The sequence below is a fragment of the Gorilla gorilla genome, chromosome 8 (assembly GCF_029281585.2).
Source record: "Gorilla gorilla gorilla isolate KB3781 chromosome 8, NHGRI_mGorGor1-v2.1_pri, whole genome shotgun sequence".
In the NCBI taxonomy this organism is placed as follows: Eukaryota; Metazoa; Chordata; class Mammalia; order Primates; family Hominidae; genus Gorilla; species Gorilla gorilla.
In genome coordinates this window covers 48,956,569-48,979,568 of record NC_073232.2, presented here as the reverse complement: position 1 = coordinate 48,979,568, position 23,000 = coordinate 48,956,569, and the positions used below count along the sequence as shown (strand labels likewise).

Genomic DNA, 23,000 nt, shown 5'->3' with positions numbered 1-23,000 from the left:
GATCATAATATTGTGCCAGGCACAGTGGCTCAAGCCTGTAATCCCAGCACTTTGGGAGGCCAAGGCAGGCGAATCACAAGGTCAGGAGTTCCAGAACAGCCTGGCCAACATGGTAAAACCCCGTCTCTACTAAAAATAAAAAAATTAGCTGGGCATAGTGGCAGGCACCTGTACTCCCAGCTACTTGGGTGGCTGAGGCAGGAAAATCACTGGAACCCAGGAGGAGGAGGTTGCAGTGAGCTGAGATCGCACCACTGCATTCTAGCCCAGGCGACAGAGTGAGACTCCATCCACTCCCCCCGACAAAAAAAAAAAAAAAAAAAAATCATGATATCATGAAATGTTTCATTAACAATGTCAACGACTATAAATGGGCCCAAAGGTTTTTGAGTCAAGCCCTTCATATAGTTTAATAACCTCTGTACAATAAAACAAAAAGATAAATAGCTATCAGACAGAAAAATGTAATTTTCCTGTCAAAGTTATATTTTAGAGTATTTTTTTAAACCAATAAACACTTAGTTTAGTTTTAGATTACTTGGGAATGAATAGTAATACATTTTTGGAGAGCTGAATGATAGAGCTACATAGAAAGTACTGTCTTCTATAATGATCATAGAATAATAAATCCATAATAATTACAGGTTTCTGGAAGAAAAATATCTCTGCCCAAAATAGTGAGCTTGCTCAGAAGCATTGTGAAATTTTCTGACTATCAACAATTTAAGAAAGGCTTCAGGAAGATCCCCAAGGAAGGATTCTGCTTAGTATGCAGAAAGGCAAATTACTAGTGGCAACTAATATTTACTGAGCACTTATTACGACAAAGTATAGAGTGCTAAGGGGTTACAAGGCAAAGGGGAGACCTTAACTGAATGAATAATGTGTTTGCTGTCTATAGGAAGTACACCAGGGAAGTCAGGCGTAAGGTCACGAATTTATTTGAGCTGGGAACTACAGGTTGTGTAAGTTTCAGATACTGAAGAGAAAAGTAGAGATTCCTTCTAATTTCTCAGAGTGGGGGCATTTTTTAATGATTATCCTCCCCTTTATTCTTTTCTTCTTTCATTCATAGTTAGGACATGTAGATTATTCTTTTCTTCTTTCATTCTAATTGAGCCACGTAGAAGGAAAGCTCAGAGGAAATCTACACTAGAGATATGCCATGAAGGGCCAGCATACGGGAACTAACTCAAGCGGAGAGTGTGGATGAGACCATATAGAGTGAGGAGACCCACAGAGGACCTCTTAGGAAACACTACCATTTACAGGAGTCATGATTAAAGAGTAGGGCCTAAAAAGAGACTGAGATAATAGCCAAGAAACAAAGAGACAAATTACCCACAACTAAAAGACAAACTTTCAAATACATCTCTGTGTTAATGCTCTTCAAATGTAGTTATCCTACCAAACATAACTATAATATTCCCATCATGGACTTGTTAAATCTTCTCTTCTGTGTAAATGATTTCATTCAATTCAGTAAATATTTCTGGAAACCATTTCCTCACCTTTCTACCAAGAGAAAGGTATTGAAGGAAATGTTAAGATGGAAATTCATGATCCCTTATAATCTAGTAGAAGAGTGAATATTACAATAATACATTAAACATTACAATAAAGAAAAACTTAGAGACTGAGAGCAAAAAAAAAAATTAGAGTCAAATTTTAAAGATAAATTAAATTTAAAAAAAAAGGAATGAGACTTGTCCCTGGGGCTTGAATACTAAGAGGTTATTGATAAACTTGGTAAGGGCAGTTTCAGTGGAAAAGTGGGCTGAAGAGTCCTATTGCTATGGTTTGAAGAGTGAATGAGAGATAAGGCAGTAAAGACAGTGAATATAAACTTCTGTTTTTAATAATTTGATTGTGACATGAAGAAGCAAGACTTGGTATTTACTACTCTGAGATATATGTTTAAAGAGTGACTGTTTTTCATATAAAGACTTCACTATAATTTCCCATCTGCAACTATAGCCAAAAAGTCTTATTACTCCCCTTTGCTTTGCTGGAAATACATATTGATTTATTGCCAAAGCAAGAATAACAGGTGAAAAAGAACTATTGTCTCACATTGTGCCAACTTTTGTCATCTTTTCGTCCCATGACAGAAGGAAATGCCCAGAAATCAGTGACTTGAGCTGGATGTGAATGAAACCTTTAGGAGCTAGCACATGGTCAGAGGCAGGGAGGTATCTCTCCCACTGAAATCATCTTAACCCATGCAAAAAACAAAGTGTAACTAATTCAACCAACCCACAATATTCTCACCAGTCCCTGTCTAACTTGCTGGTTCCTGAACCTTTACCTTCACTATTATGAACTACATTATAGACTTTTGGTGCCTTATATCTCATCCTCTGGATCTATCTCTGATTTCAGCTTTTGCTGGGGGGAACAGTTCCATGTCCGCTGAAGACATTCCATGCTTCTTGTGTGCCTTCCTTGTGTCTCTTTGTTATTCTGTCTCAGGGCCTGTTCCAAGTCTCTGTGAAATTCTCAACCCAGCATTAACACTGCCTGGAAGTTCTTCAGCGTCCACACCACTGGGGGAAACCCTCAACCTATGGGGATAGGAACTACTGCATAAAATTCCTAGCCTCCATCCATTAGTCAGACAATTCTGGGAAACATTCTGTTAGTTCTCAGAGATCCTCAAGCTCTCATTGCCTACAGCAGCAATCTCAATAGCATATCATTTCCTCTTTCCCTGCCTCGCTTTTCATGTTCTATAACACTTGCTTCCAGGAATCACCTCCTAAATAAATGACCTGCACTAAGGTCCTAGTTTTAGTCACTGCTTTCAGGAAAACCCATCTAAACAGGTACCTTTGTCTGGTATTAATGTTGTTTGATCATGCACCAAGTAAGAGACTCCAATGTCTTACGTAAACTACTCATTGCTAATTATACTCTACTACCTCGGCTCTGTACATCACTGGGTTTTCTTCTGCCATGCCCTGAATTATACTCACTGTAAAAGAGGAATTATTATGAGACAGGACTAGAAATGTAGGTAGGGACAAGACGTGAACGGACTAGAATGTTATGCTAAGCAATTTTCATTATATGTCCTGACATATTCATATGGAATTGTTTTCATTAAATTGTATAGTCATATATACCTACATATAATAGCAAAGTAGCCTCTATCTTATTTATTTCCATATTATTTTCCTGCCCAGTGGCACAATGCATTCCTTTCAGTTGGGTGATATACAAAAAGTTTAAAGAAGAATGCAATATGCCAATGGAATATTGGAAATGGAAGCCAAAGCACTAAAATCTGAAGTTAGTGGGAGGCCAATAGGAATTACAGGTACATACTTTCAATAAATACCTGTTTGTGGCCAGGCATGAAAGATGTTAGAACAAAACCAAACTGAGGTGCTTTTCATCTTTTCTCACTACAGTTTAATAAAAGGCTTTGAGACATCAATTTTTCTATTTCCTACTGATGTAAGTGGTTTGGGATCTCAAAATAATATATATCATTATAATTGAAGCCCAAAGTGAAAGCCCTATGTGAAAAGTCTAAAAAAGCCCCACCATTCCTACCAAATGAAGGAACAGAAAGAATGAAATTGTGATGGGAAGGGGAATGGAAAGGGGAGAAATTGTTTCAGAAAGGAATCATCTTCAGGGAAACAGAAAAACACATTTAGACTAAAATATTTTATATTAAAATATTGTATTAAATTTTAATAAACTAACAGTATTTAAATTTTAATAAATATTTTAAATTAAAAGCCATTTTAATTTAAATCAAATAGCAAAATGTGATTTTCAAAGCTTGGAATTAAATCTACTAATAATTATTTCACTGTGTATGTACTATGTAACTTTAGTGAAACTTGTCTCTTGTGGATACATAATGTTATCTGATGATGAGGATGATGACCAGGAGGTATAAAAGCCTACATATTTTTTTCTGAGTGGTGAACTGGTACTATGCAACATGGAAGAGAGATGGACCTAACAATTCAGAAACTCAGCAACTAAAGAATTCATCAAATTTTTGTTTTGTCTGTTTTTACCAAAATCCCATTTGACATACTTCATATTTACTTTGATATGTATGAAATAAAAGACATTTTTTCTTAATATACACAAATACAAATTTTAGCCTGCCTTTAGTGAAATGAAATATATTTTTAGTATGTATAGTAAAATAGAAATAAGATATATTTGTTGCTTAAATTTTTTTATAAAGTAAAGAATGTTTAAAAAATCTTCCTCCTTTTACTGAGAGAGTTGCAATAGGTGTACAGTTTTCAAATGAATGATGGAAAAAGAGGCTAAAGAAAGAAGAAAATTTAACTTTAAAAAGGCATTTAAAACAAATAATAAAGAAAATAATATATGATGGTAAAATCAGTGTATTAGGCACTGGGAGGTTCTGAAAGTGAATAGGCCATAATCCTTAGCCCCTGGTGTGGTGATTACACATATGGGCTGGGGTTGGATGGACCTGGGCTAGAACTGTGTCTCTATCACGTAGCTGGGTGATGTTTGCTATGTTAACTCATTCTGGGGGACAAAGATAACAATACCATGACATTATTTATTGTTTTAGGAAGAAAAATCAATAATGTAATGAATATGCTTGGTAGAGAGCTTTGCAAAGCATTTAGTAAATGAGAGATGTTGTCATAGCTATCATTATAAGGACTTAAAATGCAGTGGGAAGAAAACTCATTACAAAAGAAAAAAATAGAAGAATATAATCATTGCTGTAATAGAAGTGCACTTGCTGTAAGTGTTCCAGGAAGAAAAAGGTCCATTCCAGCTGGTGAAAACAGCAAATGTTTCATGGAAGCAATAGCATTTACACTACTCTGGAATTTAGCTGCTTATGAGTTGGGGTTGTGTGTAAGGAGAGTGAGTGGGGAAGGCATTAAGCTGTACAAGTCATATGTACAAAGATGCAAGTGTATTTGAGCGGGAGGTGATGCAAATTCTGGTAAATAACAAGTAGATTCTTTCATCAGAAAACAGGTTAATGTGGGCCAGGCCTGTTGGCTCACACCTGTAATCCCAGCACTTTGGGAGGCCGAGGTGGGCAGATCACAAGGTCAGGAGTTCGAGACCAGCCTGGCCAACATGGTGAAACCCCGTCTCTACTAAAAATACAAAAAAGTAGCAGGGTGTGGTGGCATGCATCTGTAATCCCAGCTATTCAGGAGGCTGAGGCAGGAGAATCGCCTGAACCTGGGAGGCGGAAGTTGCAATGAGCCGAGATCACACCACTACACTCCAGCCTGGGCGGTACAGTGAGACTCTGTCTCAAACAAAAAAAAAAAAAAAGAGAGAGAGAGAAAAGAAAACAGGTTAATGTGTTGGTGTGATGAGGAGGACACAACACTGAGAAGGAGAGCTGAAGGAAAAGGAACATTAAGAATAATGGGGATTAAGTCAGGGCCAAATCACAGAGAACCTCGAACACCATGCCAAGAACATTTGTCTTTGTTCTCTAGTAAAACAGGCAAGAAAGTCACAGAGGAAGAAGATTGAAACAAATAAATACTCTTGCCTCCTAGAACATTCCATCTTGATGTCCTCAAATCTATAATTTGCTTCTCCTCAGATATTTCTAAGCAATCTCTGTCATTCCTCTTGGAAGAAATCCAATCACCCTCTGAACTGAAGCTGAAATGTTTCTGCATTACTGATAGGCCATGGTTAAGAAAGGGGATAAGGATGAATGGGCAGGAAGATGGGCTCTGCTTATTTTTTACTAAAAAAAGTTTTAAAAGATAAAACCAGTTCTAAAGCAAACGATGAACATTAAATACTCCAAAGAAAAACATTTTAAGGGCAGTGCTTTCTCTTTCCTGTGAGAAGAACTATATGCGAGATGCTTACAACAACTGTTGGATAAACTTCTTAAGAATAAGAAGTAGAGATAACTTATATTGCTGTTTTAATTAACTGTGACTTCTACCAAAAATGTAAACATCAGGATGAAAAATAAAGTACTAGGGGGAGGGTAAGTGAGGATAATGAGAAAAAATCATAGCAACTAACTTCATCAAAACGGAAGATCATGGAGGTGTTCAAAGACAGCTTCTAACAATTCCATCCATTCCTGTACACACATACCACTTCTCCTACAACAGATAGAACTTCTGCCTACTCCTATTGAACTAGGACAGGGTTTTTGACTGTTTTTTACTTACAGATTATAGAGGAAATAGCATTCTCTGACTTTGGAGCTAAGGCACTAAGAATGCTTGTCAGCTTCCATCTCCCTTTTCTTGGCAACTTGAAACAGCATGAAAGAGATCTAGGCTACCCTGCTAGAGATTGAAGCCACATGGAGAGGCCCTAAAACATTAGGCACTGTATCAAGAGAGGGAACAGGAAGAAGCACTGAGGTTCCAAACATCAAGTCCCAAATCTAGCCACAGTTGCCATTTGACTGCCACTATGTGGAAAACCACAAGGGAAAACGGTACAGAAAATGGCCCCGCTGACACCCAGCCAACCCAAGACATCGTGAGATGCAAATATGGTTGCTATTGTTTGTGGTGGTTTGTTAAACACTGATAGAAAATTGAAACAATGGAGATGTTAACCTGTGAAACCATACAGAATGTTAATACCTTCAGAGCACAGCAGTTTTCTACAAGATGGGAGTATCTTCTTACTATGAAGAATAGTATTAGTAATCCCCAATGCTATTTCTATATCTCACTGATGGTAGTGAGATGGAAATACAAGTAGGATTGCAATATAAAATACAAGATGCTCAGTTACATTTGAATTTCAGATGAACAACTTTTTAAATATAAGTATGTACCATACAATATTTGGGACATAATTATACTAAACCATGTTTGTTGTTCATCTGAAATTCAAATTTAACTGGGTGCCTTGTGCTTTTATTTGCTAAATCTGGTAATTCCACACACAAGTAATTGCATTTTCTTGACTTTATTTAGAAAAATAATAATTCTAAAACCTTTAGAAGTATAAATGTAGATTAGCTGTTTATGCATAATGTTGTTGAAGGCAATATAGAGGGAAAAGACACGAACGAGAGACACAGTCATTGAGAGCTCATAGAGACAACTTTTCTGAGTCCTTGGTGAAGCAGATGGGGTAGAAATCCTGAAGATGATGGAGAATAGGGATCATTCCAAGAAAGGGGAGGATGGCTCTGAGGATATAAATTTCTGAGTCCTGGTACAGGTTCTGACTCGGTGCCCCATCCTCTTAGGCAGGTCACCTCACCACACTGACCTGCTTTCTCATTTGCATCGTAAGACAGGTTGTGCTAAGTTCCTTCCGACTCTTACATTCCATGATTACAAGTGTTAATGGTAGAAACAGAATTCACATTAAGGGCATAAAGTTGAGAAACTGAGATTTTCACAGACTTCAACATTATGTTTTTATGCAGCTATTATTAACTGGCTGGAGATCTCTATTTATTCCATTTCCAAAACTATGTCCAAATTAAAAGATTGCTTAGCCATTTTACTAAATCTTGCCATTAAACTACGATAATATATTGCATTAAAAGTTCATAGTTGAAAAGCTTTTTCTCCCTTTTGATGAGTTAATGATGACCAAGTTAAAGTTCTGCATGAGAAAGAACTCTGGTTATTGAACAAAGGAAAGGAATGAAGAGCAAATGTCTTTGAAAATAGCTAAGTCTTCCTATTTCTGGAAAAAATGTTTAACTTGTGGCATCATACTAGACTTATAAATTGTTTAATGAAATTCTTTCTAATCCCATGTTCCTGATGACTTAAGGTTAAAAAGAAGCCTTAACTTTTACAAAAACTAATTTTTGAAGTATCATGAAAAAAAATGGAAGGAGGAATGGGTAGGGTCTCTGAATTACTTACTAGTTAAGCATTTGGATTTAAGCATTTGGATGATGAACTCTGATGTAATACAATCAATTGATCAACATTCCCTAAAAACTTGCTATGGGTCAGGCACTTACATGCATTTTATTGATTCCTCACAGCCCTATTGCATATTATTAATTTCATTGTATAGGTTCAAAGAAGCTCAGAGAGCTGAAATATGTGCCCAAGATCTCACAACTGATGAGGACAGAACCAGAATTTGAATGTAATTCTGTCTGATAAGGCACACATTCTTTCTCTGCTTTGTGTTTGCCACAAAAAACATTTGAGGTATGAATATATAAATGTGGAAAGTATATATTTACTCTTCTTTTTCCTGTTCTAAATTAATTTGAAAGGAACAAAACAAGAAGTAAATATGCCTGCAATGAATAGCAGTTTCATTTAGCCCCTATGTTTCTGACTCCATATCTCTCTCTTCCCTCACCTGTCTGCGAAGGTCTCTTGTCTTCTTACACATGTTGTCTAAAGCAATATTCAGGGTATTACTCCTTTCTTTTTTTCCAGCCTGCAAAGAAGAAAAAACGACATAAGCAATGGTATCAATTAATCTTTATCACTTAGCAATTTGCTTTCTAAATTTCCTGAAAATAACAGCTTGAAATTCAAGAATAGGTTTCAAAACTGCTATATTATATATGATTCATGAGAATTTCACTTAAGACTAAGTAGAATGGTGATTAAAGCTCACATTATTTTCATCTTTATGCTTCTGTAATATTTCCGATACGGAGTTAGGTTGTATTCAGTGTGACAATAGGCAGAGCATTATCTTCATGAAACTCTGATCTTCATTTTTAACAAGTCAAATCTTAAATCACTAAGCATGCAATTAGCTTAAAAGCATTAGATGCCCAATTTGTCAACTTCTGTGGGAGTTTCGAAAGTCATTTCCATGGTGTATTGTGTAAGTTATGCAGAGCCATATTGGAATTTTGCTAAACACTAAATAAAGTATGCAGTGCAAATTCATACAATTTGCAAAAGTTGACCACAATTTTAGCTGACAATATTCCAAGAACAAATTGTTTTAAGTAAGAACTGGATGCTGTTTTTGGCTCTTTAAGATAATTTGTGCAACACCTTTTTATTCTTTGAGCAGAACAGCTCTCTGTTATATACTTAACCTAAATCTTTAGGCTATTAAGCACATAGAGAGTCACCTTGGTTGGTATTTTCTACATATTATTTTTGTGCAAGACAACTGGATTAAATCTAATCATACTTTTTGCAGTGATATCTCACATAAAAGAGATTGGAAAAATCATTATGTGATTCACCTCTAGGAAAATTGCTGCTGTTTAAATTAATAAACTGAAAAGGTATCTTGAGAGAAGACCTTGAAAATCAGGAAGGCAAGATTAAGCAGCTGATAACTGAAGGGGGTTACAGCACGAACTCAATGAAAAAGGACACTGAGGCCAAGTATAAACCATGAGGAAGCATGTCTGATACTTTCCCCAATGACTAAACTCATGCATAAACCCATACCCTGCAGTGGACTCCCTAACAAGAAATTTAAAAACTCTCTATACTCTGTCCTAACCTACTTTTTTACTCTTATGTACTGCTATATACTCTCCTTTACAGTAGCAATATTCCTATAATTTTCTGTCTCTTCTCCCCAGTTCTTACATGTAATGTACCTTTGATTTCAGAGATCATCTTCTAAAGCAACACCTACTGAAGTCCTATCTACTCCTCATGGAGTTTCTACAGGGAGTTCTTCCAACAACTCTGCTCAAAAGTAAACTCTCACTTTTCCTTTTTCCTACAGCATTTTGAGTGTTTTTCAATATAATCATTTTATTTATGTGCATCCCCCTTATGATACTGTTAGAATCCTGATATTGGCAAATATATCTAAATTTTTTTTCTATTCCTGATAGTAACTTACATAGGACTTATCGAATAGAGTTGACTAGACTATAAATGAGCAATTTAATTCAAAACACAACATAGTTTGATTAGAGGCCTACTGTTTTCCAGGAAGGTGTCATTCTAGAGACTCTGGAGGAGATTTTAGCATTTAGCTCTCAAGGCACAGCTAAAGTTCTCTATGAGCTGAGGTTGCTGGTATCTACCTCAAACTCAGGTCAACCTATATTTTCCCAACAGCAGTGTTACTGATATTTAAAGTGTGAAAAATGACCATCATTGGAGATCATTCGATACACTGCAAGATATCTGGCATTCGTGGACCCAGGTCTGCTAAATTCAATACCAAATCTGGCGCACTGTGACAGCCAAAAATTGGCACCACATATGTCCAGCTGCCTCCTATAGGAAGACACAGTAGAAGGCCAGTAAGTCTTTACCATGTTTTAGTGTCTTATAAAGAGATTGTGGAATGTGTACACCATGGAAACTGTGTCTAGGAAAGAGAGAAGTAAGAAAAGGGAAATAGGAGAGATTTGGTTAGGTTATTTCTATGAGCACTAATAACATTCTGCATATCAGAGCAATGGCAGCAATTACACAGATAAAAGTTGTGGCTACCTTCACAGCTCCTACCCAGCATTCTCTATGCTAGCAGTGGGGAATTATGAAGAGCTAACTCATAACTATATAGGACAATGGCATAAACAGATACACAATGAGCTCTCAGACAGTTTATAATTTTACCTAAAGAACCCAGCCCTTAATCTCTAGCTTCATGCAGTGTTTGCTCTTGATTGTATCACTTTCCACTTCATGAAAGCAGAGATAATAAAAAAGAGGCAGAAGTGGGACAGACAAAGAGACCCCCTACACACACACACACACACACACACACACACACACACACGCACACACACACACACACACACACAGTATCAGGAATAATATGGGAGACTCCTGTTGTGTTGGCTGTAAAAACCCGCTAGCTTCTGTGGTGTGATTCATCAGAACAACTAAAAGATGTCAGCTTTCTCAGAGCTAGCAGCAGAAGCATACCAAACTTTAAATAAAGGATGACAGGAGGTGACAGCACAAAGAGATTCAATAGGAACTATAAAAATTATTCCCTGATTTCTACCCAGAGCTTAACCCTAGTTCAAAATGTTTCACTGGGTCAAAGACATTTCATTGTCTAGGCAATAATAAACAGTCCCTATCATGACACGAAGTTTATAGGTCTCCCTTCTTGCTTTTTTCTCCCTCGATCCCCTATCCCCAACCACAATCACCTTTCTACTTTTTCACCTCCGGCTTTTTATTGGATCCTTGCTCTATTTATCTAGATTTATTTGGCTTCAGTCAAGCCATTTTATGCCTCTTTATTCCTTTTGCATAGCATAAAAATAAATAAGGCAAGGAGAAATAGCCCCGTCCTGCTTAAAGGCCCTCATTCCTTCTTTTTTCAAAGCCTTAACAAATCATCAATGAGCTCGGACTAAAGGTGAATTCTGTGTTCTGAGACAAGAGATGGAAATGGCAGGATATTAAAACACAACTGCAGATAACAGTCAGAACCTGCCTATATCCCGAGTGCTCAGAAAAGAGACTGCTCCTTAAAGAAATCCTTGACAGAAGCCATTATTAAGTCAGCAAATCCCTGCTAATGGAAAAGGGACCACTTACAGTGGAGTGTCAGGCAGATAGACACTCACATGGCACAGGTCAGCACTGTATAGGGAAAGCGGTCACATTCTTCATCTGTAAACAAACTGCCAAGAAAGACTTCATTAAAAAATAAAAAATTCTGGGCCGAGTGCGGTGGCTCACGCCTGTAATCCCAGCATTTTGTGAGGCCAAGGCAGGTGGATCACCTGAGGTCAGGATTTCAAGACCAGCCTGGCCAACATGGTGAAACACCATCTTTACTAAACATACAAGAATTAGCTGGGCATGGTGGCACATATCTGTAATCCCAACTACTTGCGAGGCTAAGGCAGGAGAATTGCTTGAACCCAGGAGGCGGAAGTTGCAGTGAGCCGAGATCGCGCCACTGCACTCCAGCCTGGCAACAGAGCAAGACTCCATCTCAAAAAACATTTCAATAAAAATAAATAAAATAAAATAGTAAATAAGAAATAGAAAACCAAAAAATCCCAACCCTCAAAGTGCTTACTCCCTAGTGGAGAAACATAAGGTCTAATTATGTCCCTCCTTTGCTCTAAAACCCTTCACTGTATCCCTACTGATGAAATTAAGAACAAAGTCTTGATCACTGTGTTTAAAGCCTCATATAATCTACTTCCGTATTTACTAAACCACTAATAAGACACCTTAATGGGTCTTTTCTATTCTCTGCAATATGATTACAACTCAAGAACTCTGCTAGTATAAATACCTCTCTTTTCATTTCTTGTCTCTTACTTTTCTTGTTATGGACTCCTTCCTTCCTTCCTTCTTTCTTTTCTTTCTCTTTCTTTCTTTCCAAATGTTTTGTTCTGTTGCCCAGGCTAGAGTGCAGTAGTGCCATCTCGGCTCACTGCAACCTATGCCTCCTGGGTTCAAGTGATTCTCCTGCCTTAGCCTCCTGAGTAGCTGGGATTACAGGTGCCTACCACCATGCCTGGCTTATTTTTTTTTTTGTACTTTTAGTAGAGATGGGTTTTCACCATGTCAGCCAGGCTGGTCTTGAACTCCTGACCTCAGGTGATCCTCCTGCCTTGGCCTCCCAAAGTGCTGGGATTACAGGCATAAGCCACTGCACCTGGCCTGGTTATGGACCTCTTTCAAAGTATAACTCAGTTACTAAATTTTACATAGAGCCTTTGTTGATCTTCTCATTTGCAATTAATGACTCTCTTCCATGATACTTTCTTATAGTTCTTATACTTCTTTTATAACACTTGGTTTAATAAATAGTTCAACATAGTCAACAAATCTTTATCATCTACTATATGCTGGACACCATACTAAGAACTAGTCACTGCCTTTCAGGTGCACAAATCTAGTGATAGACATAAACACAGTAGTTTATAGAGGTACCTAGGATAACACATGGATTGATGAGAGCAGCACTCTCAATAATGATGAAGGAAGGATTCTTGAGTAGGTAACAGTTGAGTATTAAAGGATATGTAAAAGTCAGCCAGGTGAAGAGAAGAGAAAAAGCTTATCAGGGACAGGTATAGCCTGAGCAAAGGTAAAGGTCCTTAAAGATTATTTGGTTATTAGTAAAAGTGTTAGGAGAGGCCTGATCCTGGAGGTCTTTGCTATGCCAAGAAATGAGCTTAACCCTATAGACAACTGGGAGTCATAGAAGTTAAGAAAATGAATGATACAATCAGTCTATTATATCAAACTGGCTGTGGAGTCTGCACAATGGATTTGAGGAGATGACAAGCAGAAATAGAAGCATTAAATGGTCACAGTAATAGTCCACAGAGAGATGAACAGTGTTGAAACTAATGCAATGGCAGTCAGGATAAAGAAAAACCACAGACTTAAGGACTCTGTATGAGTAACCTGGGTAGGAGGATGACTGGCAGATGCTGGCAGGTGAAGGAAAGAGAACAATCTAGGCTGATGTCCTGGTTTCCAGCAGTGACAACTGGCTAGATGATGGAGTTGTGAACTGAAATTGTCATTTCAAGGAGAAAGCCAGGTCAACACAAGGATGATGATTTCAGCCTGGGAACTGCTGAAGGGCTCATAAAGAGCTCATTTCATTCGTATTTGTCCTATGCTTAATTACTTACCTGAATGTGTCTTTCTCACTAGATGGTATGATCCTTGAAATATAAAAATATCTTACATATATTTTGTCCCTCAAAGGATCTAGCACAGTGCTTTGCACATAGTAGGGGCTCAACAGTTATTTGTTAAATAAATAGAGAAATAGAAGACTGGATAAGGTTTTGGCAGATCCCATTACGTTTCTGGGCCTTAATTTCCAAACCCATAAAATGAATATTTGCCCCAAATTGTTTCTATATTCCTTTCTAACTTTAAAACTCTATGAAAGGGCCATGTTCTCTAAAAGGAAGAATTGTAGAATAATATGTTACTTTTATTGCACAATTTCTTGCATAAACAGCCATTGAAAATATGTCAAAACATGTGTGTGTAATACGAAGCTGAAAATAAAAGGAGACGTTTGAAATAGGGAGGCCATGATGCTCACCCTATAAACTATGAAGCCTCAAACACTAAGAGATGAGGTTTAAAGCAAATAAAAATTTATCTAATTCATAGTCAAGTGAAAATCAGTGCAGAGGAGCCCTGTGTGGAATTCAAACAGCAGGAAAATGTTTTTTGTTATTGTTTTTGTTGTTGTTGTTGTTATGTTTTATTTTTGTTTTGTAAATGTGTGCCATTTTATTCAACCTTTTAAAATGATGCATTTTCCTTTTAGTGGGAAATCTTTATTTCATGGTAAAAGATGAAATATGATACCCTTAAACTTAGTTCTTCTCTAAAGAAATTGCTTGAAAAATAGTTTATGCTTAGCACATAGCACAGGCACAGATTCTAGTCTACATTTTTCAGGCATGAAAGACACACAAACAGACAAGCATAAGAAAGGAAAATGAAATCTCTCCTTCTAGAATACCACTGTACTGAATGGCATGTCAGGAAGACACCTGATGGGGCATGCTAAATGATCTTTCAGAAATAAGGTCTATGATGTGAAAATACAACTAAAACAAGCCAAAAATTAACTCTGAGTTTTGAAATGAGGTTTTTAAAAATTAACCATATAAGAATAGAATGATTTAGCTAACAGAGGAAGTAGGATGAAGACTACAAATGTCTTGAACTTTTGTATTGTTTGGGAAAGTAAGATGCCATCCCCATGTAGATGCCTGCTGGGGTAGGTCTGGAAGTCAGTGAGAGGGAAACAACATTGTGTCAAATGTCTACCACATATAATAAGTACTTTACACGTACTGTCTCAACTGCTGTTCACAATAACTCTACACACATTTGTATGTGAAGACACTGAGGTTCAGTAAATTTAAATGTCCTGCCTCTGGAGGACACACAGTAAATTGTGTGTCAGGTAGAACTGTGTCCCATCTCAGACTTAAGCCACCATACCATGACAACTTGAAGCCACTGTAACTTAAACTCAATATATCTGTTATGTAAGCTTTATAAAAGTATTTATAAAATATAATGAGCAGAATGTAAGTTTGTGGAGCCAGTTGAAATTGTATTCTAATCAGCTCCATCACCTGACAGCTTTATGTCTTTGAACAAGTGACTTAATCCTCAAAGTCTTAGTTTCTTTGCCCATAAAGTGGAGATAATATAAAAACTATATTACAAAGTTGTTGTAAGGAATAAAAGGATAAAGGGTACACAAAGCTGGGAAATAGGAAGGGTTCAAGAAATGTTAGCAGTTATTATTAGACATATCATTGGTGTTACCAATGTCACACTTGGGTTTCTTGAACTAAACCAACTGGCTGATTTCCCTGTGCTTTTTCAAACACCAACCTTGTCCTGGAATGCCCCCATCTCCTCTTGTTCAACAGGAAAATTCTTAATTCATAATCTGAGACTCAGCCCAATTGTCTCATTCTCTGTATCACCTTTTCTGACCCTCCTCAATTTTGCTATAAAAATTTAAAATTACAAACCATCTCATTTGTTCTTTCATTAATCTCTTCATATATTTCCACTACATCTGTGAGACTTTTTGTTATCTTTTATTTATACTCTGCCTCATCTTTTACACTGACACTTCTTAAATCTGTCATTTGTATCTAGTACAACACCTGAAACTCAATTAATGGATGTGGGTAAAATGAATAAATGAAGAATGGTTAACCATACTTCTACTAATAAGTAATATTCAAGCTATATTATTAATACATTGAGTGTTTGTATTTTTAACAAAAATACTATCCATCCTATTAGTTATTAAATATTTTATTAAATCAGTGTTTTTATTCAAAGACTGCTGTTATTATTACCTATAAGTAGTACAATATAAACTTGGTATGAGGATAAAAATCTAACCTGTGAATCAGAAAATGGGGTTTCTAAAATAAGCTCTCTGGTTGACCTTAACTAGGATGAATCACCTCTCTTGTCCTCAGTCTCAAATGTCCTTAGCATGCATAAAAGGAGGCCATTACACTAAATGATCTTTAGGGTTCCTCTGAACTCTAATAGTGTGTGGCATTAGAGTTCTCTGTTGGTATCTAGTCTAGTAAACAACTAATTAAGTACTGAGAACACTACACTCCAGCTTGTTGCCTGTGTTCTCAGACCAGAGATACTCACGCCAGAATACAGAATTTTAACCGATATTCACCAAACATGAAATAAACATTCATGGGTTTGCGCTACAAAAAGAAAATCAAATCATTTTTCTGAAGATGTTACTCACAGGTATCAATATAAACTATGACTTTGTCTTTTAAAGGTGTTTCCATGAAGAGTCAGTCATATATCTGAAATATAGATATCTAGGCCAAAGTTCATAAATCCTTCAATATCAATTAATGATTAAATTGCACATGATGTCTTTACTGATATTTTAATTCCAAAACTTTTTTACTGAGTCACCATCAGAGGATCTGGAGTAAGATCTGACTCATTCTAGAAATCCTTTTGGTTTTGTGATGCCTGACCCAGCAGCCAGCTTTAGAAAAGTGCCTACCCCTGAAGAAAGCAGCTGTCATGCTAATATAAAAGCGTCTGTACGAACGTGGAGAAATGCAATATTTTATGCTGTCGATTACACTGTGAGCTCCTGTGAGCTCATATGGCAACGACTTTGTCTACAATATTCAAAACCACTACCAGAGTCTAATAAGCAATGATATAGCATTATACACATAGACCAAATAAATTATTTTCCCGCTTTTAAATAGAATCACTGTTTTCTGGCAATTTTTCTGTCTCCACCATGTTTTTGGAGATAGAGAATCAGAAAACCACTGATCTTGTAAAAATTTTATTGTCTGCCATTCCTCCAGTTTCTTAAGTCTAATTCCTACTCTGTTTCCCAAGCCAGGTTTTCATAGTTTAATAATACTCAGTATGTCAAACTTCAGCCAACAGTGGGTTTTATGGCGTTTGAATAATAGACTGTCAAAGTATTTCCATAGCCTTTACATATGGCTATGGAAAGTCTATGAAACTTAGAACAGATAGACTTCCACGATTCTGGTTATTGTTTTCACTTTCACCGTGAACTGTAATCTGTGTCTTGCAGACATGTTTATTTTTAACACCACAAAATAAGAATACAATGGATGTATTCTTTGCTGATTAACATAAATATTTTCTATCATTTCTTTCCTAAATTAGCATTTTCAAGGTTCATAATGTGAAGAGTTTCATATTCTAAAGCATGCGAGAAAGTTAAATTAAAGCCTCCACTTTAAAGAAACTTGGCATATAAAAATTTTTCCTTCAAGATAAATTAGTAGGTAATAATTTTCTTTACAATAGGATGCATAAATATATTCTTTTATAGCAAGTCCTCTTAGCCTATTGAAAATATTATTTGTTATAAAACTTGATTTGTGCAGACATCTTAAATTTTTAAAAATCTCATAAACGGGATCTAACTTATATACTGTCAGAAGAAATACAGATCTATGTGGCATTACTTGAGAGGCACCAGTGGCTTCTACTCAAAGATAGTCTCTCCCTTTTTTCTTCCATTGCCAGATTCTAATATTTGAAAATCTCCATCTAATATTTGAAAATTTCCATTCTTCTTTATTTCATTAAAAAACTTTAGCTTTAACTAAATACATATAGGGCATTCCTCATTTCTGTGCCAGACCAAGATAATGATTTTCAAAAGAAATAATCAAAAACCACTACTTGGCTCTGAATAAAACCTCACATCCATAATAAAGGTATAAAGGTCAAAACATGTGGAGATTAGGGAAGGTTTATTGGAGAGGATTTATATAAAGAATCTGGAATTCCCATTCTCCTCCCTACTTTCTCACTCCATAGTCTAGAAAGAGACATTTCAATGGAACATTTAAAAGCAAAGTCCCTGGCAGCTGAGATTCAGTGGACACTTGTGAACTCTCTCCCAAGAAATCTAACTAGTGAAAGGAGGTCGGCTACTTGCTGATGAATAAGCAGAAAAAGAGGTGAATGAATTCCAATATTTGAGCATTTTTCATGGTCCAGATATGGGCCTTATGCTAAAGACAGCTGGTCTGGGGTCACCTTGTTTTTTTTGTTTGTTTGTTTTGTCCAAGGCTATTGCCTAGATCGGTAAAATAGAGAAAAGCTACAAGGAGTTATAGAAACATCTGGATTTCATAAATAAGCAGTCAGCTGCAGAAGAAGATATCACTCACATTAAGTGAACTGCAGGTCAGATGCAGACCTCCAAGGAACCCTCAAAATCACCTGTGACATCAACTTGATTGGGTTAAAAGATACCTAGGTAACTGGTAAAACATTATTTCTGGGTATTTCTGAAGCTGTTTTCAGAATAAAATTCGCATCTGGATAAGTAGACCCAGTAAAGAACAAAATGCCTCCACCAAGGTGAACAGGCATCATCTAATCTGTTGAGGGGCTGGATAGAACAAAAAGACACAGGAAGGACAATTTTGCTCTCTCTTCTCCAGCTGTGACATGCATCTTCTCCTGCCCTCAGAGCTCTCCTGGTTCGCAGGCTTTCAGACATCAGGACTTATGCCAGCACCCTCCCTCACCCCTTAACCTTGTACTAAGCCTTTGGCCTTGGACTGGGAGTTACACCATTGGCTCCCCTGGTTCTCTGGCCCTCAGATGGGGACTGAATTATACCATTGGCTTCCCAAGTTCTCCAGCTTGCACACAGCGGATCATGATACTTCCTCACCTTTATAATCACATAAGCCAATTCCCATAATAAATCTCCTCTTACATATGTATATATGTATCCTATTCGTTCTGTTTATCTGTAGAATCCTGGCTAATATTTTAACTGTGCCAGATTTTTTCCATTTGCCCCTTTGGATCCACTCATCACCTTTTTTCACCACACTCTCTTCCCCCAACCCCCAGATATCACAAAAATTTTTCCATGTTTTCAGGTGAGTTTGTGCAAAGCAAGGGATAGGCAGGGAGGAGGAGAGTAGGGTTGAGAGATTTATTTTCTTGTTGCCATTCCAGGTAGTTGCTGTAAGTTGGTTGTGTCTGTCTACTGAAGACCACAACTCCTGGCAGAAGTCTTCTTCCTACAGCCACCCTGTCTTGTTCTATGACCCACTCCCTCCCCTTGATCCTACAGGCCTGGGAGTGGGCAGAGCTCCCTGTACTTGCAGGCCTAGGGTCTTGCTCTATCCCTTATTGAGTCCCTCAAGCCTTGTTCATAGCTATATAAATAGGCCCTTTAATATACTCTCCTCAAATTACCAGCTTGGGGCACTGTTTTCTTTTCTTTTGCTGGGACCCTAACTGATACAGCAAGTTTATGGGAAAAGTCAGCCTTCAGAAACCTGAGAGCTAGAAATAACTTTTATGTTCCCTTCACCTCTCCTTCCTCCTCTTGCTTCTACCCTAGAAAAGGGGAGAAAAATAATAAAAAGCAATTAAGTTCTCTTTCAACTGCTGGTTTCCTACCTACAATAGGTCTAAGCTGTGGAAAATCAGCCCAGTTGAAATCAAGGTATAAGTTTTGACAGTTATATTCTAGTTATTGATTAGAAGAGAGGGACTGGCACAAAACACTGAAGGTAACTAGAAAAGTTTGGGCATTGATTGACTTTTCAGCCAGGGTGAAGGGAATAATTTACCCAACTGTATAAAATCAATGGGACAAAAAACAAAAATATAATAACTTCATTTTACCTGTTTTTTAAACATCTTAGTTATTTTAGTTTTAAATTCCAAAAGCTACCTTGGAAACATCCCACATATGAAATATGCATTACTGGGGGAAAATACGTAGAAAGAAGAGAGTTTGTTAAGAAATATGTAGAATATTGACCATTCTTAGAGGGCAGGCCTGACAGTGGTGTTCAAGTCAGTTAAGTGGAAAGAAGGGCATGAAAAGGAGGACGACCTAAGGGCAAAGTCCAACTCTACAGCGCTGTCTCAGACTTACTCAGAGCCCTGATCACAGGATGATGCAAATTTAAAATTCACAATGCAACTTCAAAGAAAATCCTTCTCTATTCAAAGTGATATTCCTAAGACTAATTCCAAGTACATCTTTCTAAGTTCCTTTTTTCCTGCAAAATACTGATGTGGAGAAAAAATTAAAACCTCTACTTAGTGAGTCAGAGGAGAGGCGATTCCTACTCCTAACTTTTCCACTTCCTAGATGTGTGAACTTAAGCAAATCACACAGTTTCTATGGGTCTCAGTTTCCTCTTCTGTAAGATGGCGTGTAGAAACAGACGTGTTGATGTCTCGATCAGATCTGATCACTATGTACTAAATGTTACTATTGGTGGTGTTCATTGCCTCTTGGTGGTATTTCCCTACAGGAAAGAGCATTTTTATTTTACTCTCTAAGAGAAAATATTATTACAGGAATACCGCCTGGTTCGCTGGTCTGTCTGGGTAGCACAACTTACTTAGGGGGTGAGGTTGGACAGAAGTTGGAGACGACTTATTCACAGCTTTATCTCTATTGGGCTTTTCTCTTTCTCCTTCTGCCTCTGTCTCTCCTTCCTCTCCGGGAAGTGCTAAATAAGTTATCTTTAATGTAGGGAGGAAGGAGTAGCAAGCCCCTTTATGACCAAGACCTATCCCCTTATCTAGTTTTGTTAGTTCTAGTTCCTGCAGTTCGAAGGGGAGGAGGGGCAAGTGACAAGCCACAACTAACGCACAGAAGTCGGTAGAAATTGGTAGCAAAAGATATTCTTGTTTTCATTTCAACCAGCAAGATTTAAAATGAAGTATCATTCTGGTTACAGGACTTATAATAGATACATGTTTCACCACATCCTTGCAAAAATGCAGATTTAGTGAGTGATTCTTCTACAATCAATGTGCAGAGATTTCTAAAGTAATTCAGTAAGCTTTAATTAATGTTATTGAACAGAGCCTGGAGAACACCCATGTATCTGAGAGACAGAACTAAATACTGTCTATGCAAAAAGAATCTATAAAATAACCATTTGAAACACACTTATGTACCCAAAGCTGTTACTACCACTATTTTACCATGTTTTCAATAAATATATATGCTATTCTTCATCTTAGGTTTACAAGTCAAACTAGGAAACATCTATGTTTCATTATTAATTAGCACTGAACAAAACTCAGTAAATTTCACTTAATCAATGATATCATCTAGTTTGATTCAGAGGGGTTCAGAATCTTAAGTGTTAGACTTTTATTTGTTTAATGACCACCACCCTCCTTCCCAAGGGTCAACGTTCCCCCTCACTGAGTGGGTGCAAACTGACATACCCATCAGAAAAGATGGGCATTTGGAGAGCCATAAACTAAGCCTCTCTGAGCAGGGTGATTTGGACAGGGTGCTATATATCAGTTCCAGGCGCCAGGGAGGACTGATACAGCAGCACAAAGCTCCCGATGAAGCACAGCCCAGTTGCAGGAGATTGCTGTGATGATAATCGCCAGAACAAACCATAAATTCTGGACTCAGAATTAGGAATGGCCTGTAAGCATCAAATAATGGGTGTCTAAATTGAAAATGAAACTATCTGTTGCCTGTAATATTTCTTGCAGTGTGTCTCAGAGAGCCAGTAACATTCGAGACAAGCGTGATCTTTTTCAATTCTGTTGTTAGAAAGCTGAGGATATTAACTCTTCCTTCCATCAACCCCAGGGAAACAGAGCTAAATGAACTAGCTAGAAATCATGGGACATAAAATACAGATTTAACATTATGCAGCAAGAACATTACAGGTTAAAAAAAAAAAGAACAGAGAAATACAAGTACTGCATTGAAGAACCATACTGGCAAGCACTGAAGGAACAGGCTCAAATAGTTTACTCAGGGCCCTTTCACACTCACTCATATACATTATAAAATGAAACTTGACTTTCTTGCATCTGGTTTAAGGGGGTGCCAGTCAACCTGGTGAGAATCTAGATTATACAACCACAGACATGACATTTGGGGATCCATAATAATTGCAGATTGGGAGATAGGTACTTGATGGATTTTTTAAGGCACTTTATTAAATAGGAAGAATCGTGTCTAATAAGCACAGTTTTAATTTAGTAAGATCTTTTGTTAACAACAAGTGCATTGTTACAAGTGTTACAAGTACACGCAAAAATATTTTTCTCCTGCCATTTTATAAATAAAACATATTTTTGCTCTATTTATCTGCTTACTAAACCTTTGTTTTTTTGTTTATTTGTTTGTTTTGTTGTTGTTGTTTTTTAAGTCTCACTCTTCTCGCTGAGGCTGGAGTGCAGTGGTGCGATCTCGGCTCACTGCAACCGCTGCCTCCTGGGTTCAAGTGCTTCTCCTGACTTAGCCTCCCGAGTAGCTGGGATTACAGGCATGCATCACCACGCCCAGCTAATTTTTGTATTTTTGTTAGAGACAGGGTTTCACCATGTTGGCCAGGCTGGTCTTGAACTCCTGACCTCAGATAATCCACCCGCCTCAGCCTCCCAAAGTGCTGGGATTACAGGTGTGAGCCACTGCGCCCGGCCACCTTTGTTCTTAATAAAAGAAATGAAAGCCAAGATGCATAGATTAATGACATCTAAATTCACAAAAATTTACCAAATTCATGAAATTACTGTTACTCCTGCTAAATCAATGTACACATATACTCCATTTGACGAAGATCTTTTTTTATATATAATAACTTGTGGAAGAACAGAAGATATTGATTCTTGTGGGTTCTAGGTACTCTAATTAATAGAATATTTTCCATGTGAGTATAGGCGGATATTGTGTATGAAGTAGTTAAATAGTAATGTGAGGTGGGGATAGTGATATTCAAAATGTTTAACAAACAGAAGTGCAGAAGTGCCTGAGCACCAGCACTCCCCTGCATGGGCAAGGAGCATTTGGGAGCTAAGGGCAGCAAGATAGGATCTATTTGAGTATCATCCATAGAAAAGTACATATTTAAGAAATCAGTGTTCAGGTAGGGCAGAATACTGAATGTTAGCTCAGCAGTACTCTCGCTGAGCAATTGCTGATGGAGGAGTGAAGGGAAAATATATTAAAAATGACACAGAGGACATGCAAGGCATAACAGGGTGCTCTTTATAAACATTGTGCCTCAATTAAGAGGTGTCTCAATGAAAAGAAAATTCCCT

At 37.3% G+C, this 23,000-nt stretch overlaps 1 protein-coding gene across 3 annotated transcripts in view; it reads right to left on the bottom strand.

The window, feature by feature from the left end:
- CTNNA3 (catenin alpha 3) overlaps positions 1–23,000 on the bottom strand; it is a 1,788,954-nt gene that overhangs the window by 867,295 nt on the left and 898,659 nt on the right. For all 3 annotated transcript variants that reach the window (XM_055353691.2, XM_055353692.2, XM_019035348.4), the window contains one exon: positions 8,311–8,391. In XM_055353691.2, coding sequence (XP_055209666.2) covers positions 8,311–8,391 — 81 coding nt within the window. The remainder of the gene's footprint in view (positions 1–8,310; positions 8,392–23,000) is intronic.